The sequence below is a fragment of the Gobio gobio genome (assembly GCF_949357685.1).
Source record: "Gobio gobio genome assembly, chromosome: 8".
Taxonomy (NCBI): Eukaryota; Metazoa; Chordata; class Actinopteri; order Cypriniformes; family Gobionidae; genus Gobio; species Gobio gobio.
In genome coordinates, this window is record NC_137114.1 from 35,922,654 (window position 1) to 35,941,490 (window position 18,837).

General features: G+C 38.5%; 1 protein-coding gene across 1 annotated transcript in view; it reads left to right on the forward strand.

Annotated features, from left to right (window-relative positions):
- Positions 1 to 18,009, forward strand: part of arhgap35a (Rho GTPase activating protein 35a) — a 95,104-nt gene extending 77,095 nt beyond the window's left edge. Inside the window, exons 4-7 of the mRNA XM_079823995.1 lie at positions 3,090 to 3,167; positions 10,128 to 10,259; positions 15,900 to 16,005; positions 16,096 to 18,009. Of these exons, the coding sequence (XP_079680121.1) occupies positions 3,090 to 3,167; positions 10,128 to 10,259; positions 15,900 to 16,005; positions 16,096 to 16,522 (743 nt within the window). The 3' untranslated portion in view covers positions 16,523 to 18,009. The remainder of the gene's footprint in view (positions 1 to 3,089; positions 3,168 to 10,127; positions 10,260 to 15,899; positions 16,006 to 16,095) is intronic.
- Positions 18,010 to 18,837: the final 828 nt, after the last annotated feature.

The window sequence follows — 18,837 nt, forward strand, 5'->3', positions numbered from 1 at the left end:
ATTTAACTTATCTTTCCTATTTATCTCTTCTATCCCTCTCTTATCTGTCAGTCCTTTTCTCCCTGTCACAATGGGATGGTATGATAAATGAGTGTTTGAGGTTTATCCATTTCCACATGTTATTCCCCATTTCTCATAGCGACTCTCACCTGAGCATTGACCTGAGCCGTTCCAGTGTTATACAATATGGGAACAGGAAATACAGTATATAGTCTCAGCCCAGAGGTCACTTAGGAGACCCTATTTTAAAATAATTCACATTATGAAATGCATAGTAGAAATAGTTGTAGTTATAGAGAGGGAATATAGAAGGGAATGTGACAGCCGTTGGAGGAGGAGAAATGCTGAATTAGCTGGAACTGGCCCCGGAGGATATGCTGAAGATGATGGCAGGAAGCGGCAGGAGTTTGTTTGGACATGTTGCGGGGTAAGCTATGCATTAGGAGGGCTTTAAGCAAAAAGGTCATGGTGAATCTCAGTTAGAGAAGCCCATGAGGCTCAAAGTGCTCTCTGCTTTTTAAAATGTCTTAACATGATGCTCTCTTGACGTTGCTAATGGACTGGATGTTCAGTATGAAGGCCAAAATATTGAGAGGGATCGACATTCAAAGGCATGAGAAATTATATAATGAACTGGAAATATTGTGACTTCCTTGTATTGTCCTTGACTGTCCTTCAGAGGATGTTTCTCTTTCTCTCTCATATATTCCTGTGGCTTCTGTTATGCTTGACATTTTTTTTCTAGGAGTCTTTAGTTTGTGATTAGAGTTGGTCTAAGGATAGTCTTGAATCAGTTTTATCAATGGGAAACCTCATCTGAATTTAGTTTGGTTCACTTGATCAACTTCAAAATGAGCATCAAAACATATATTTAAATTGCTATACTTGCAAGTTGCTAAGCACATATACACTAGCCTACTGGTATGCTTTAAAATCTAACAGGCCAAATAAAAAGCACATTCAGGGCTTGTCAGAAAGGTTCATCCAGTGGCCTTGGGACAGAGTCAGAGTTTCGGACCAGCAGATTAAACGATTATTTTTCATTAATGGGCCACTGCTACATTGTCACTAAATTTAACATTTGTTGATCTTGTATGCATGTTTCATGGCTTGTGAACTGTTGGTTTTCTCTTATGTTAAACTGTTGTTGTAAATTCTGTTGATTTTAAATCTGACCAGCTCTGCCTTACAAAGTCTTGGAAATTAGAAATTATAAACCAATCAGTAACACTTGCATCATTTTCCATTGTTTTCTAGAAATGTATCTTTCTGTCTGTCTGTCTGTCTGTCTGTAATTGACTTACTGTTTCCTAGTTTAATTTATTCAATTAAATACTTTGCACAAAGCAAAACAAACAAGAACATACATAAAATTGTTTTGTATATATGTATGTATAATATACATAAAATGTTAGCTCATTACCTTATAGTATGTGCTACTAAAGAGGATGTAGGTAATTTAACCAAGTAAAATTGTAAATTTGTCATTTTCATGGAGTGACTGGAACTCCGGAATAATCTGCTGTATTTGACTGTACATCTTTCTTTTGAATTAGTTATTTACGTATTTTATCTGGTCATTTATGGAGTTAGTAATTCACTTATTCAATTGATTTTGTTATTTTTATCTATGTTCTTATTTATTGATTGATTGTCTCTTAAGAAAACATCTTTGTTGTTGATTTATGGCATTAAAATACCATGGCAGTCAAGCTGTTGTGGTTATTTTGTGATTTTTAGTTGTTTATCTTAAAACCTCAAGTTTTTCCTTAAATAGGCTTCAAAATGATTGGTAGACCAGCAGTGGGTTTCACTAGCTGTTTGTAAGTTCTTTCTAAAAATTATAAGTCCACACTAGAGGCTTAATAACCACTATCTAGTTTGTAACTAACTTTATTCAGTTGCACTATTTGTCCTTAATGCAGAACATATCTAGTAGGTCGTAAGGTCTTCGTAAAGTAATTTGTAGTCGCATAATATGATGTTTACCCTCGGTGATCCAATAGCAGCCTTCAAGTTGTGTTCAAATGCCATGAATTTCAGTTTATCCTTCATTCTAACTCACGTAACTAACAGTAAAAATAGGTTTCCATTTAAATATAATGCTGCTTAATCGTGATTTTCGTATGTAAATAACAAACAGGAACTGTATTTGAAATTAATAAGGATCAAATATTAAATACTCATACAAAATATAAGAAATTACATTTATTTATTATGATTTTATTTGACATGCACAACACGGACGAATGCACACTCTTTAGGACGGGTTCATGTTGAAGAGCCATTAATAAACTAATCCTTTCACATATTGTTCTCTCTCTTAGAATGTGAGTGTAAATGTCTGCATTATCATACATGTCTAAAGCTTTGAAGTCTGTCATGTAAAACAAGAGCTTATTGATGCACTTCAGTCAGTCTGCTGTTTTATTCCAACCATTACTCTTGATTGGAGGCTTCTGTAAATATTTAGTTTATATGTAGTACGCTTCAACTAAGTTTAACGGTGCTTTCAGGAGTTTTACGGCCCTTTTCTCACCTTCTTTCTTTTCTCCTTTCCCTCATGTTCTCACATTCCACCGTAAACACACCCTTCCCCTTTACACACATTCCCCTTCTTGCAGCTCTACAGAAAAGCTTTTATGGATAATTGATCAGGAGAGGTGAGGCAATCAATGCGGTCTGCCTCGGCAACGCGCCGACTCATTTCCGAGAGTGTCTCTCTGCGTCTCGCACTGTCTTACTCTTTATCGATGTACTTGTTTTCTCTCTGCTTGTGTGAGATGGGCCAAGCTGAGCCGTCCTCTGGCTCTTGCCTCCGTCTGCATCTGCGGGGCACAAGACGCAAGCTGCTCTCTGCCTGTGGCAGAGCTCATTCTTCATGTACGACTGATAAGTCAAACAGTGAAGATCTGACAGTCGGAGTGTGGTCGCACAAATAGCAACCTCAGATATAAATTAAATATGTGAAATTCATTGTACATTCTGAGATGGAGATAACGCCATTGTGGCTCTTATCAAACTCTGAGACTGTGTAAATTGAACGGAGTGCAAAACTAATTAATTCATGTCAACTCTCTCACTCACAGGGTTGAGCACAGAGGGAATCTACAGGGTGAGTGGAAATAAGGCGGAGATGGAAAGCATGCAGCGGCAGTTTGACCAGGGTGAGTCACATGACCTGTCTCTTTCACTTTATTTCTTTCAGATTATTTTGATCTCTCTTTTCTGTCAAGTTTTATTCTAGGAACCCTATATAAGCCAATTTGTGTGCCTAACCTAGGCTACACCAACTAAAATCAGTATCTTATCAGTTTCTTATAGTTCTCTTTGCTTGCGTCTCTCTCCAACACACATGCGTTCATGTTCTTGATCGTACTTTGCTTTGGGGTGAAAATAACTTTGAAATACCTTTGCAGCGTTATACGGTTAATGAACATTTTAGATCAGTTTAATGACAGCGACTAAGGCAAGAGGTCGCAGCCTTTAGCCTCCTTGTTAGAGCGTCCGACTCTCATACAGAAAGACCCAGGTTCGCGCACCGCTTGGAGCGGGCGGTGCGAACCGGAGAGATTCCAGCAACAACAGTTGCTCATAATCAATTTCTCTTTAGTGATTTTGCCTTCAAAAAAAGAATGAGAGAGTTTTTGCAGCAATGTGTATATTTTGGGATGAATAGAGAGCTTTTAATTTGAAAAGTTCTGAAAGACATTCAAAAGAGTCTGGAATGGATCACTAGACACGCGTCTAAAATAGCCGTCATGAAAAAAACGAACAGTGAACCATTGAAATGTTTGCTTATAACGCGGGGCCTCAGCACCAACACGTGAACGATAACAACTAAAATTCTGCTTCCATTTTTATCAAAAATACTGACAAGACAACCAGCAAAAAAAGGTTCCATGCTTCGTCTCATGGTGCCGTCTGATATTATATTCTTTACAAACAGCAACAACTTCGTTGCAGATAAGACACACCGGCTTTGCATTCACAAAACTAGGTAGGATGAACGCAGTGGTCTTTCCATTCTTCTTTGTATGCCCTATTTTCGCTGTGGACTTTCCTCTTTAGACTCTTTGATAATGCCATTTTCTCTCACCGGCTAGCTTAAATGTTAACATCACTGCACACGACGTAATCGCATACTTCCAGCAGGCAAACAATAAAAAAATGCAGTATACTACGTGAGGATGACGGGGAATAATTCTGAGTGTAAAAGTAGGCTACTTCAAATAATTATTACAATAAGTTAGGCTCCATTGTGTAACAAGCAAATTAAAATACACATTTATTATTCACAATATGGTAAGGGGAAATAAATACGTTAATTAAGAGCATAACTCAAACATGCCATTAATGGGCTTATTAAAGTCCACTTTTATTTTATTTTTTATTTTTATCCATTCCGCATCTCCCACATATATGTGTGTTTTAGCAAGGCAGTCTGTGTTGCAATTTGGTGAATTAAGATACTTAGGTTATGTGTCCATAACCTAATTTATCCAATTTTTAAACAGAGTAACCGGTCACTACCAGTTACAAAAGACACTGTAACAGTATGTTAACAGGCAATTGACCTATCGGTAAGCCCCTCCCATCGAACGCCGATGAGCCAATGGCAGTTGAGTATCAGTTGCGCTGGGACCGGAACTCTGACATCTTTAGGTGTCAGCGCCATAGAGAAACATTGGAAAATCCGAAGCTCTCATTGTTTTGATGGTGTTTATGCTACAAAAATGGTAAACGTCGTGCCTGAGGTACTGCAACACTGATTCCAGGGATCCTGAGATGTTTTTCTGTTTGTCATACTCTCATTAAGTTACGATTAAAGTTAGTAATTCCCTGCTAACGTACAAACTGACTAACTATAACTAACGTTAACTGTTCTCATGCAACGGTGTAGGTCAGAAACGCGAAGGTCTACATTTCATTGCATATCTCCATATTAAACTGATTAAATGTGAATTTATGTAATTTTACCCTGCGGTACATGAACACTGTTGATCCTGGATGTTATCATCTGCAAAATTCTCCCGTTTGCATTGAGATCTGTAAACCATCGCTTCCAAATTAATCTCTCACCATATTTATTTTTTCCCATTTTATTTCTGTGAGTTTAGATATGTTTAAAGGTCTGCATTTTCTGTCTAATAAAGAGGACTCTTATTTTGATGGGTATTATAGTCTCCGGCTAGTGAAAGGGAGAGCTTGCACGCAGTTTATCGGAGTTGTTTTGCAGATACAAAGTTCACCAGTTATTAACTGCACCCCCGAAAAGGCATAAGGTCTGTGTATATGTTTGTTTACGGTGAGTGTTTTTGTGTAATTTGCTGTGTATGTTAATGGTAATGCCACGGAGAGAGAGAGTTTGTGAATGAGACGTTAAGGCGCACTTATGCTTTGTTTGTTCAGCTCTTGCAATGATTTTTTTTAGTGAAAAACGATGTAATAAACTTGATAAACCATCAGTAAAGTTTGGCCATCATTCGGACGGGGTATACGTTACATTCTGTGTCTAAAAACATCTCGGGATAAGGTTTTCACACTGACAGCGCTATCATTGTAAGATATAGCAACTCCGTTTGTTTGTCCGAGTTAGCAACCGTAACCAAGGGGGGCGGGGCTTACCGATAGGTCAATTCTAGTTGCATTTTTCATCAAATAATTTCTTCAATTATCGCTTGACTATGTTCTGGCCACCCATCTAGTGGCACTTTTTTTTTGTCAAATTTACTTGCCGACCCCTGGTTTAGACATGTATTCAAGAAATGTATTAAAAACAGAAACGCTGTAAATGTAATAAATTAAATTGATTCATTTTAATTAATTTTAATTTATTAAAAACGCTGGCGCATTCTGATGGGTTTGTACACCCACAATAACGACAAAACTTTGTGCTTTTGCAAAATAAATAAAAACATTGTGTGCTTTGAGGTGTCTCTGCGAGATTCTTTCTGAAACACGTCTTAAAGATGAACTGAAACTCAGCGAATACTTATCACACAAACATGAAACAAATGTCTAAAGAAAGCTTGAAAACGCTACTTTTAAAAAAAACAATTCACATTTTAGAGTGAATTGTGGTACACGCTGGCATAGAGCGGAATATTGAGCGGAGCGTCACCCCACTCTGCTTAGCTCACATACCCTGATATATATACTACGAAATGGTTGTCAGTAAGCGCGCCGGTAGAGCGCGAATTATATGTGATTTTCGAATCTCAAACAGGCGCAGTTCATTTGAAATGTGTGTGTCACAAATCCTGCAGAGTCACTTCGTCACCAGTGGCCCACTTGCGATGAGTTGACAAATGCCTCCCTAAACTCATATTTTGAGTTGGCCAAAAAAAGAGAGAACTCAAAATAAACCTGAATGTGACCCGAGTTTGAATCCCAGCTCCTAGTTCTTTCTGATCCTGTCGCTGCCTTGCTTTTCCCCACTTCACTTCCTGTCTACCCTCCACTATACTAATCTAATAAGTATGGAAGCTTGTTTCTGCCACAGAATAAAAACGAATATCTTAATTTAGTGTTTATATCTTGCAATTCAGACTTTATAACTAGCAGTTGTGAGTGTATATCTTACAATTCTGAGAAAATCTGTTGGTTGGTTGGTTGCTATCTCATGGGCACTCAGTTCCACAAGTATTTTTGAGTTTTATAACACAACTAATTGTGTAATGCTAGAGGGTAGTTTTATGTTTCTTTGATGTATACTGTGATATTACATCATAGTATGTATGATTTACAGAGTACATCAAAACAATATGTCCAGAATACAATTGTAATACCATGGCACTGTTTGGTACTTTCATTGTTACATAAAAAGTACTCGAATGAACTTAAATCTACTGAAGCTAAGAACATTGCCAAACTATAATCAATGACACCCATAACCTGCCTTCTCTCTTTCGCTCTCTTTTTCTGCTTGTCTGGCCCCCCATGAACTTCCACACGCTCACATTACCCTGCTGTTATAGCAGCATAATCTAAAGACATCTCATGGATATCATAGTACATGCAGAACTCTGTTACTCATATTTGCCTTGGGGAAAAGTTTGAGTGGGCCAGTCACTGTAGACCCGGCTGACCTCGCTGCTTTCAAAGAAATGGCTGCTATTCCTCGGTGCACGGATCACATTTCCGTCAATGAGCGCATTGTAGAGCAGATAAGCTCAATTAACCAGGACTGATCCACAGCTATTGATCCTGCCCACCGAGGGCCATTACGAAAGCATAATTTCAGAGCGCATAGAGTATGCTTGTATTATGTCCATACTCGCGAAGAGGCAGCACAGCGTCTGTTTTTTCTTGTTAAGATGTGCGTATATAGTTAAGATTTATGTATTTGTGTGTATAATATAATAGAGCATAATATAATGCCATGTTCAATGTATACCATTTAAAAGTTTGGAGTCGGTGATTATAAATAATACTTATAGTCAGGACACATTAAATTGATCAAAAGGGACAGTAAAGACATTTATAATGTTACAAAAGTTTTCTATTTCAAATAAATGCTGTACTTTCGAACTTTCTATTAATCAAAGAATCCTGGAAAAAAAGGAATCAGCACAACTGTTTTCAACATTTCTTTGATAATTCTTTATTATCACAACTGGAGTGATGCTGAAAATTCAGCTTTGCTATCACAGGAACACATTTTAAAATATTTCAAATATAATATAGCTTTTACAATAGAAAAGAGTAATAGTATATAATATATGGACGTATATCACATTTTTTTACTAAATATTTAATAAATATAATTATTTTTAAAAGGTTATTTGTTTGAAAAAAGCTAATAGACATGGACTAAAAGCCATACATCTCTAATTTTGATATTGGATGCATGTCTGTGTGCGCGCCACTACAGGCCGTCCTGTGTGTGTGTGTGTGTGTGTGTGTGTGTGTGTGTGTGTGTGTGTGTGTGTGTTTGCGCCGGAAGAGAAGGTCAGTTAATTACCAGCAGATTGGTTTGGGTAATGAACCGCGAGCGCACACGCTCCACTGATCTGGTCGGGTCCGGTTCGGATCGGCATGAGCTAATAGAAGGCGAAGGCTTGTGTCTGATCGATCAGAACCCCGCACAGCCAGGTGACAATACAATTACGGTGGAAATTACTGGGCAGGTATGTGCTCGGCAGCATCCCAGCCAGCTCCAGTGAGCAGGTGGAGAAATGTCAGACGATTCACAATCAGGTGCTACACAGCCATTATCGATCTCTGATAAAATAGAATCAGGACGTATAGAGTAACTGATCTGGGGTCAACCGGATTTAACACGCTAGACTGAAAGATTACAATAGTAATGCGCATGTAGAGTGAAACGGGGAATGTTTTATAGCTTTATCTTAATCATATTGGCAGAACCTGAGATTTTGTTGTTTTAATCATCGCTTGTTTTGTTTGAATCTCGTAACCTCTCACCCTCTCTCATGCACCAATTTCACACCTGCACGCTTAGCACACATTTCCCAATTAGATACACATTTCGCTGGATCAGCCGATAGATTAAAGATGCATTCAGACAGCAAGAGTTGGCAGGTTTGACTTTAAGGGACATCATTTCAGGAAGACGCCTTGTGTGAAATAAAGGAGCTGCATTTTGGAAGCGGACTGTAAAAGATGTTCATATGGTCCTGTCTCCTTGATGCCTCTGATTTTGAGAAACTGTTTACTTTTTATTCAGATCGAGTACTTCTATAATACCTAGAGAAATGTGTCCATTTGCCTTTCCACTCATCTCAATGGCAGTTACTTGGCTGGAGCGCAGGGGGCATCACTAGAGGGGGGAATGATTCCCTTTTTATTTCAGTCCATAATGTGTTTCAGGGTCTCAAGTGACTTATATATATACTACGGTAAATATATGAGTATTTCTTAAAATATTGGCACTTTTGGCCCTGTGAACTTTTTTTGTTAGAAGTTTTCCCATTTTCACTAGTTTCATTTGTAATTTGTTTTTTGATAGTTATAAAATCCAAATTAATTGTTCAAAAGCATTCTGTGATGAAAATTCCATTATAATTTTTTTAATAAAATAACTCATTTTCCTTGCTAAGGCTAATTTAACATCTGGCATTTAATGTATTATAAATAAATAAAATTAAATACATTCACATTTTTTGCATAATTTGACAGCTTAATTGCAAATTATGCCCAACACTCTGCACAAAGGATATTCATCTTGATCTATTCGCTGATGCTTTTTTTTCCTCCATGGTAGGCAAGCAGACCAAGTTTACAAACTGTATTATCTAATAAATTATACACATTTTAAGGTCAGGTGCTTTTTTTTTTTTTTACTTAACTTTTATTTAGCAAGGATACATTGATCAAAAGTGACAGTAAGATATTTCTCACAAAAGATTTCTATTTAAAGATAAATTCTGTTCTTTAGAACTTTCTATTTGTCAAAGAATTCTGAAAAATGGATCACTGTTTCCACAGAAATATTAAGCAGCACAACTTGATAATAATAAATGTTTCTTGAGCTTTCTGAAGGATCATGTGACACTTAAGACTGGAGTAATGTTGCTGATAATTCAGCTTGCATCACAGGAATAAATTACATTTTGAAATGTATTAAAGTAGAAAAGCTACTTTAAAATTGCAATACTATTTCATAATCTCTACATTGCTGTTTTTACAGAAGTAAATATTGAAATTATTGGTTTATTTCACTTTTTCTTTAGATTATCATAGTTTTAACTGTAATAGTTAATGTCTGTATAATTAATTTGCATAGTTTTAGACTGAATGTCTGGGACAAGCATAAAACAATACAATCTGTGTGAAGTGTGTGAAAAGTAACGAAACAAAATTTCACATGCCTTTTATGCATGTAAAAAGATCTGTTTAATGTGATCATATAACACACTGAAAGAAAAACACGCTGAAATCTGTTAGTTTTAATAAAAAAAGAAACACCCATATGAGGGATAATGTTCACTTAGCTGGTCACACCCTGAGAATGATCAGGGTGGACTTGTACTACTTTTTTTTTTTTAGCTTGACTGTAATTTAACTACTTTAATTTGCAAGTAACTTGAGAAGCTACAGTGATTCACAAACTTCCATTTGAAGGTCTAACCTAAGTCTCTCTTTGCTTTTCTACATTATAGACCCTAACATTGACCTGGTCGAGAAGGACATGTCTGTGAACACAGTGGCTGGAGCTATGAAGAGCTTCTTCTCGGAGCTTCCCGATCCTCTGGTACCCTACAGTATGCAGGTGGAGCTGGTGGAGGCCTTCAGTGAGTATCAGCATGAAAGAGAGCAGATAAAAGTGAAAGTGACATGATGTGAAGGCCAAGTATGGTAACCCATACTTGGAATTTGTCCTTTGTATTTAACCCATCCAAGTCAGTGCACACACATAGTGAACACACACACACTGCAATCCGTGGACACACACACCCAGAGCAGTGGGCAGCCATTTTGCTGTGGCAGGGAGCGATTGGGGGTTAGGGCACCTCAGACATTTCCTGCCGGTATTGAGAATCGAACTCGCCTCCACCTTGGGGCTTCCAGTCTGACTCAGTAACCATTAGGCCACGACTGCCCCCCTTCATAGGTCTGTACATGTAGACCTATTAAGACTCTCACAATCAATAAAAACACTGATACAGGGAAGATTTTCCATGGCCAGATGTTTACTGTCATAAAGCAGTGTGCTTGGTTGTAGTCCTCGGAGGTTAGTGTGCTCTGGAGATCTCCTCTGGTGAACCCCCTGTGTGTAGAGAGCTCTTGTTAGAGGGAGAAAAAGAAAAACAATGGATAAACCAGTGAGTAAAATAGGATCTGCTCTAAGAAACATGCTGGCAGAAATGGACTGAGTGCATTGTCCTGTTGCGGCATTATAGACTTCTTTCTGTAATACACACACATTCACTTTCTCTCTCTCTCTCTCTCTCTCTCTCTCTGTTTGAAGTTCAGCATTGTCTACTCTGGGCATTGCTCCAACACAAAGTGAAGAGACCTAAGCCTAAGATTGCCGTTATTCCTACACTCCAGACTGTTTCTCAATAAACAAGCCCTCTCAAGTATTACCATGCTTTAAATAGTTTCACAAACGGCAGGCCTGATTCAGCAGAAAACGAATCGCAACACCCAAGCCGGTACTGGTGTAGTAGAGTACAATTGATTGGTTCAGTTATTCAGTATCCAATCATTCTCATGTCAGTTCATCCCCAAATTAAAAATGTCAAGGTTTGTTTTGTGCATACAATGGAAGACAACGGTAACCAAAACTTTTTCTTCAAAATACCATCTTTTGTGTTGTGCAGAAGATAGAAAGTCAGTTGGGAACAATGTGATGGTGGGCAAATTATGAAAGAACATACATTTTTCTGTGAAGTATTCCTTCAGTGGGTCAAACTCCTAAACATACAAATAAACACAAGCAATATATAGTAATAGTGATGCTTTCCTTAACAAAACTCTTATTAGTAGTTTAAGCCGAAACTACGAGATTTGTTTAATGCAAGAACATTACAGAAGCCCGTTGAGAGTAAGAAGGAAGAGAGAATGGAGAGAGAAGACAGACGGCAGGTCACCTGACTGCCGTGTCACTCTCCGCAGGTGGTGGGCGGGGCTTTGCTCTTGTCCGTCTGTCACTGGACGCCATAGCAACAGCCCAGCAGGCTTGTTCTGTTTTAGTCTCTGAAAGCACAGGAAGCACCTGCACTGCTTTTAAGGCCTTCTGAATATTCTTTTGCTTTGTTGATCTGCCATCTATTAGATGTCTCGACGGGATATTTAGATGAATGCATCTTTTGATTACCAGTGGCGTTGGTTATTTATTCTGATTGATTAGATATTTACATATTAAGTCTCAAATCAACAACGACTGGGTAGGTTTTATATACACCATGGCATCTTAATGTTTCGAGATCACTTTACTACTGCTAATACTTGAGGTCAAGGTTTCGTTCAAATACCTAATGTTGAATATTAAGCTCAATGTATACTTCAGCTTTCATGGGACCACTTAGCATTACGGCTGTCACTTTTGTGAAAAAATCCTGTTTGATTTTTGAGACATAAGTGTTCATTGAATCAATTGTAAAATCGATTTTCCATGTCAAAATATAGGCCAATCCACGGACAACTAACAGGCATTAGAACGAACGTAAAGAGGGCGCTTGAGACGCACAAGTCAGCAATATTTCTGATTTATTGGCATGAAGTTTTGTACACAATGATAAACAGGAGTGCAACAATCTTGAAAAACAATAAGCAGAGTGGACTGCCATAACATCCATGAAAAACATTACTACAGGCTTCAACAAAGCTGTGTTTACTATTAGAAATGTCAAACAAATTTCGCCTACGTAGGCGATTGTAGCCCATGAAAAGAGGTTGAAAATAAAACTTAAAATTCACTGAAGGACTAGCATACCTCGGCTGGGTCTAGTTCTTTGTATTCATCTGGATGATGAGGCTGCATTTGCCCCCTCATAGTTGTGGTGCTGCTGTGATATGGGAACTCGCGATCGCACCATTTGCATACCACTGTTTCCTTCTTCATAGTTTAATCTACAGTCCAAAACCCAAAGTGCATCCATAGCGAACTCCTCAAGTTATTAGGGGTTATCACTCGTCTCTCATGTCGCACAGGTTGATCGCCGTTGTCCTCCATTTTTTGGTAAAACACCAGCAGCAGCCAATTAAAACTATAGGCGCGAGAACTATTGGTGAGAATTTTCTTTTTAGCTTTCGCAATGCCGACTGCACTTTCAGAAATCCTTATTTTCTTTTTCTGCTTGTTTTTGAGTTTTGTTACATCTATTTTTATTTGTTTAATTCATTTAAAATTAATAGTGTACATATTTGGTTAAAATCGATTCCCTATTTGCGTTTCCGAAACTTGTGTTGGTTGGTCCGATCGATTGTGCTATCGATTTTCGAACGCAAAGTGACAGCCCTACTTAGCATATGGGTACAGCCAAACGTAGCCTTTCAAAAAATTATTTTTACTTTCCCATCAGCCGATTGTTTAAAAATCAAGGCCGATTATGTCCTGTCAATTAAAAAGGGGCGGGAAAACGTGTCAGACTGCAACTCATACTGCGTGTGAAGAAAATGTCCCATAGTTCAAGCCATTGTTGCCAGTTGCGCAGTTTTTCCCTACACCAAACATAATTTTTTGTGTCTCCCTTCCAACAATCCCAAAGAGCATTGTGCTTCTGATAAGAAACAGTCTCAGCTTTCAAATTCTGCTCATTTTATCACTAAATTTAAGCAATAAATGAGGTTTTGACGCTCCTAAAATGTGACAGATGGCTGTAGTCTCTCTGAGCATAAGTCTTTTCTTCCACTTTATTACAATTTATAGCATGAAAAAACATGCATGAACATTAAAAGGTATGTTGAAAGATAAAGTACAACTTACTGAAAAGTATCATGTCTCATGTAATCGCTCAATCAGTGTTTCAAGCGCGGAAAGACGTCAATAAAACAGCCAGTGAACAATGGCACTCAACGTTGCGTTCACCTCAGGAACGTTATCCAATATTCACAGTTCGTTAGTGAGCTATAAAAACACTTGAGATGAGCTTATATACAGTTAATAATATACAGTATGTGTATGTTTGAATAAATTTGTCACGAAGACTAGTGTTTGAAAACTACTTGAGCTGTATACAGACATTTCAGTTTTTATTTGAGTGCAGTTATTATATCCGAGCATAAGTATGTGTATGTGTTTAATATGTTAGTGACTAAAGACGCATTAGGTCCGTCAGTTTTACTGCTTATAAATGGCACCCTCTATGAACCGGTGTGAATGTATGGTCTATATAAAGAATATGACATCCAGTTGCCCCCCATGTAAGAGTATTTTAATGTAAATTCTATTAATTGATATTATTAATGTTAATTAAAATATCAAGGAAAATAATGAACTATTTTGATTTTATAATTGTCATAATCGTGCAGCCCTAATTTGCATTAAAAAAAGTCTTCAGAGTAAATATAAATTTTTAATATGGTTTTCAATCATACTAGAATGATTCATTCTTTCTAAATAGAGCTATTCAAGTCATCGGGTGAAATTGTTTTATATGACGATATATATACCCCCCCCCCCCCCCCCAATATCGTGCAGCCTTACTAGCAAGTAGCAACCATATAGCAATGCTCTGGCATCATGGTGGTTTTGCACATTTTCCTTGTAGTTACTGCAGTAATTCTGCATCTGGGGCCACAATGCATAATGCTGATGTCAGTGTGTGAGAGTGTGTAATGCTGACATCAGAGTGTGTGTGACCAGGGAGGAACACATCTGCCGTAGTGGTCACATGTTCTGACACAGGGCTCACAGCGTTAAGGGCTGATGTAAGCCGTTCTGACTCACCGCAACCATCAAGCTCGCTGCACCCAGGGCGTGCACGCGCGTGTGTGTGTCTGCACACACTACACAAATATTTCTGTACATGTACTGTTTGTGTGTGTGAGCGACACTGTGCTTCATTGAACAATCCCTCAGTCACCCCAGATGAGACTGATGGGAAGTCTAGTACACACACACACACACACACACACATACCTTTTCACTGTTACTCCTCCCTAGAGTTGTTGTTTATTGATTTAGGTGGAGCATGCTGCTTCCTTTGTGCATATTAGAACTCATTATTCCTGAATTACTTCCTCACGCATTGCTTCCGAGCAATCTGAGGTCCCAAAGCCAAATGTATATAGTGTTTTAGGAAAGAGCCTCCATACTGATTTCATCTCGAGCAATTGGGGATATTACATTTCTGCACACACGTATTCAATCAAAGTCTCAATTAGTATTCAGCATTTGACATGTCAGATGTAAAATTATGAAGGACTAGGAGTCTATTTACTATTTTATTTTGTTATAAATTTAATTTATTTAATTTATTTTAATGACCATTTTATCGTTTTATTTAACTTTTTTTAAAACTTGTTAAAAATAGAATAATGTATTGCTTTGTTTTACTTAACTACATTTTAAAATATGAATTAAAGGAACACTTTTATTGTCTATTTAAAAAGTGATTTATTTATTACCATTTTTATGTTTGAACTCATTCTTTCATTTTCTTTGTGTCACTCCTAGTCCTGCATACACAATAGGGTATAGAACTATTTAAAAAATTGTCAAATTATTTATTTATTGCAACAAAGCTGTTTAACCTCCAGAAATTTAAATATATAATGTATATATTTAAATATAACATTTATTTTTACCCCCTCAGATGATGATAAAGCTAGGTTCTAATAAGATATACTGCAAATATACTAGAATAGGTAACCGGTTTGAAAATGTATCCTGAATTAAGATGTCAGTCAGTATGGACTAGTTTGCAACCAAATGTTGATTTAAAGTTATTGATAAACTTTTATTTTTCTTAGCGTAGTTGTAACCTTCAACCCTTGGGTAACAGGGTTGAAGGTTCAGCTTGATGAATGCAGTGAGATCTACAATTTGTGTAAAAAATTTAGAAAATTAAATATGATTGTTTACTTCATTGTAAAAATGTAATGAAAAGCCTTATTAGTGGAAATATTATGGTAACACTGTTGAACTTGTAATTGTGGGACACTGTTAGATATGTTTATGGTCAGGTGTTAATAATTCAAAATGCATCTACTCGTTCTTGCGATTTGTGCATTTATTGCTCTTCAGAAACTAATGGGAGACGATGTTTGAGATGTTCCAGTAAGAACATCAAACAGACTGTTCAGACTGTCTTGATGGTCTTTAAACGTTGAAGCCATTGTCAAGACTAACTCCTGTGTGTGTGTTTGTGTCTTGTTGCCCTCTAACTATTTGTGTGTTTGTGGGACAAGTTGAACACCTGTGAAGCATGAAGAAAATAAATGTGTTTGTGTCTCATTCCGTGTTCCCTCTCTGCCCCCTGCAGAAATCAATGATCGAGAGCAGCGTCTCCACACCATGAAGGACGTGCTTCGCAGGTTCCCTCGAGAAAACTATGATGTCTTCAAATACGTCATCACTCACCTGAACAAGTGAGCATCGGAGCCATCCCTAGGACAACACACAATCAAGCTCATTCGCACAAATGTTTTCCATTCTCACCGTTTCTCTCTTTCTTTCAGGGTGAGTCAAAACAGCCGCCTGAACCTGATGACCAGCGAGAATTTGTCCATCTGTTTCTGGCCGACGCTAATGCGGCCCGATTTCACCACCATGGATGCGCTGACGGCCACACGTACCTACCAGACAATCATCGAGACCTTTATCCACCAGTGTGCTTTTTTCTTCTACAATCAACCCTTGGCTGACACACCCAGTGGCCTGCCCGGACAGCCCGCCTCGCCTACCACCACCTTGTCTTCTGCCTCCTCCATACCAAGCTCTGCCTACTCTGCCTGTTACACCCCACTACAACCCTTAGCTCCGCCCTTCAGTCCCGCCCAACAGTCCCCGCCCCATTCTCCACCCCCTACTCCTCAATCCCCAATCCAGAGCCTGCTCCCTCAGCTCCACCCTCATCACACCCCTACGGAACAACACATGCTGTGAACCTGTAGACAAGGAGGAGAACTTTGGGAGCACTGAATGAGATTAATTGAATGGAAGAAATTTCCGAGGAGATTGCACGGCTGTGCCTGACTTAAGAGGAACGAGAAGGAAAGAGGTCAAGAGCTGGTCCATGAGCTGCGTCAACCACACTTCATCGCCCTCTTTCTGCATAACGCTACTCCATAAATTGCAGCAGCGCTCTATCTCTTTATGCTCCTCACACACACATGTACAACCGCACATGAAGTGTGGTACCCCCAAACTCAAATTTCTTATGGGTCCACGTGACGTAGATGCCGCACCCTTGTCTTTGTCGACCAATGGCGCCAATGGGTGTTGAGTTGTATGAACAAGCATATATTCGCCAGATAATTGTTGCCGCTTTCGACCATTGTTATTATCAAATTACGAAATAGAAATGCTTTTTTTCTGACGCAGCAACACAACCACATTCCTACCCCTTATTTATCTTGTTTCGCTTGTAACAGCCTTTCACAGAGGGACAAAAATCAAAAGACAAAACTAGAACTTGATGAACTGGATCTAGTTTTGCTGGGATGGATGTGTGTGGAATGCTTTTGCACAGCATTCTGGGATTTGAAGTCTTTTCCTCGCTTGTATCTCTTGTCACATGAGCCTCCAGAACATGCTGGAAGACTAATGCTTCTTTTATTGCAGAATGTCCTCACAACCCTCAATTTCCTGTTCCATGAGGGTCTTCGACTTTCTTCAGTGTCTGTTCATTTGGGAGCTGTATTATTTTTCTTATTACACGTTTGCAGGAAGTCCCTCCCTTCTAGGTCATGTTAGATTTGTGGACTTAGTTTTGTGCAGATGATTGGTTAACCGACAAGCGGTGACTTTTAAGGATGGGTTAGGTTGTGGTCCACCTGCATTTGGAGGGGAGGTATGCACTAAATCAAGAGTTGCCTCACGATGTGAGTTCTGGAAGGTAAAGGAAGTTTGCACTAGAGGAGACGCTGTCTACCTGTCTATTCAGATGGCAATGAATCGGTGAACTGTGGAAGCCAAGAGGAGGAACATAGAGATGGTTGTGGTATAGCTGGATGGAAATAATGGCTTTCGGGAAAGATAAAGTCTTTAGCGTTTGAAATCAGAGAGACCGATTTTATGCTGAATATGAGCTTGCAGTTAGTGGCTTTTGTCAAGACTAACGAAATATCTGTACTTCAGAGTTGACCTCAGAAGGATGACATTGTTTATAAAATCCCAAAAGTTTTTAAAAGAAAGATTAGGGGGAGAAAACATGGGCACGGAAACAGGAAAGTTAATGTGGTAGCTTGTAACTAGACCTTTACCTTTGTCGGCTCTTGGAGCACAACACTACCACCCAGTGGACAAAACAGGTATTGCATGTTCAAATTCAACTTTTTCATTCTCATGCTACATTTTTGTTTGTTTTTCCTAGAAAACGCTGGATGCGTTTAAAGTCACATCTATTCACTTTGTAGCAAAAGAAAGACTTTAAAAAAAAAAGTAGAAATCAGTTGGCATTCAGCATTCAAGTAATGTTTTTTACCAATATTCCCCAGCACTTATACCTTGTTAAAGGGATAGTTCACCCAAAATTGTCATCATTTACTCACCCTCATGTTGTTCCAAGCCTGTATGAGTTTCTCTCTTCTGTTGAACACAAAAGAGGATATTTTGAAGATTGCTAGAAACCAGACAGTTGACGGCACCCATTGACTTCCATAGTAGGAAAAGATCTGGTGAACAGAAGAAAGAAACTCATACAGGCTTGGAACAAACATGAGGGTGAGTAAATGAGACAAAAGTTTCATATTTGGGTGAACTATCCCTTTAAGTGAGTTTTCTTGCTCCAAATTAGATCATTTTCTATGACTTTTGTGTTAATTTCAACTCAAAAGAGTCAGTTTGGTGTGAGCCATGGTTTTCAAGTGGAACAGGCATTGTGAAACTGTGAAACAGTCACGTTTATGGAGATAAACGAATGTATCCCACTGTAGATTTCACTTCATTTTTGTGCATATCGCTCCCTGTAATACCTATAAATTCTCACCACCAGTAAATGAACCACAACTGCCCTGACCCCTTTTAACATGTCAGTCAACACCTACGCTGACTTGTGATTGGCTGTGATGAGCTGCAACTCTTCTTAAACACTACGTCTTTTGCCCTCAGAGAGCAGAAGTAACGGTATATTTTGGGAAATCGGGAGCTGTGTGGCCTATACGCCCCTGGTACTTTGTGTATGAATGCTGCATTCTCTGTGTATTTTCAATGTATATTCTTTCAGAGGCGACTGTCCTTCGCAGCCAAAGACTGTGCAA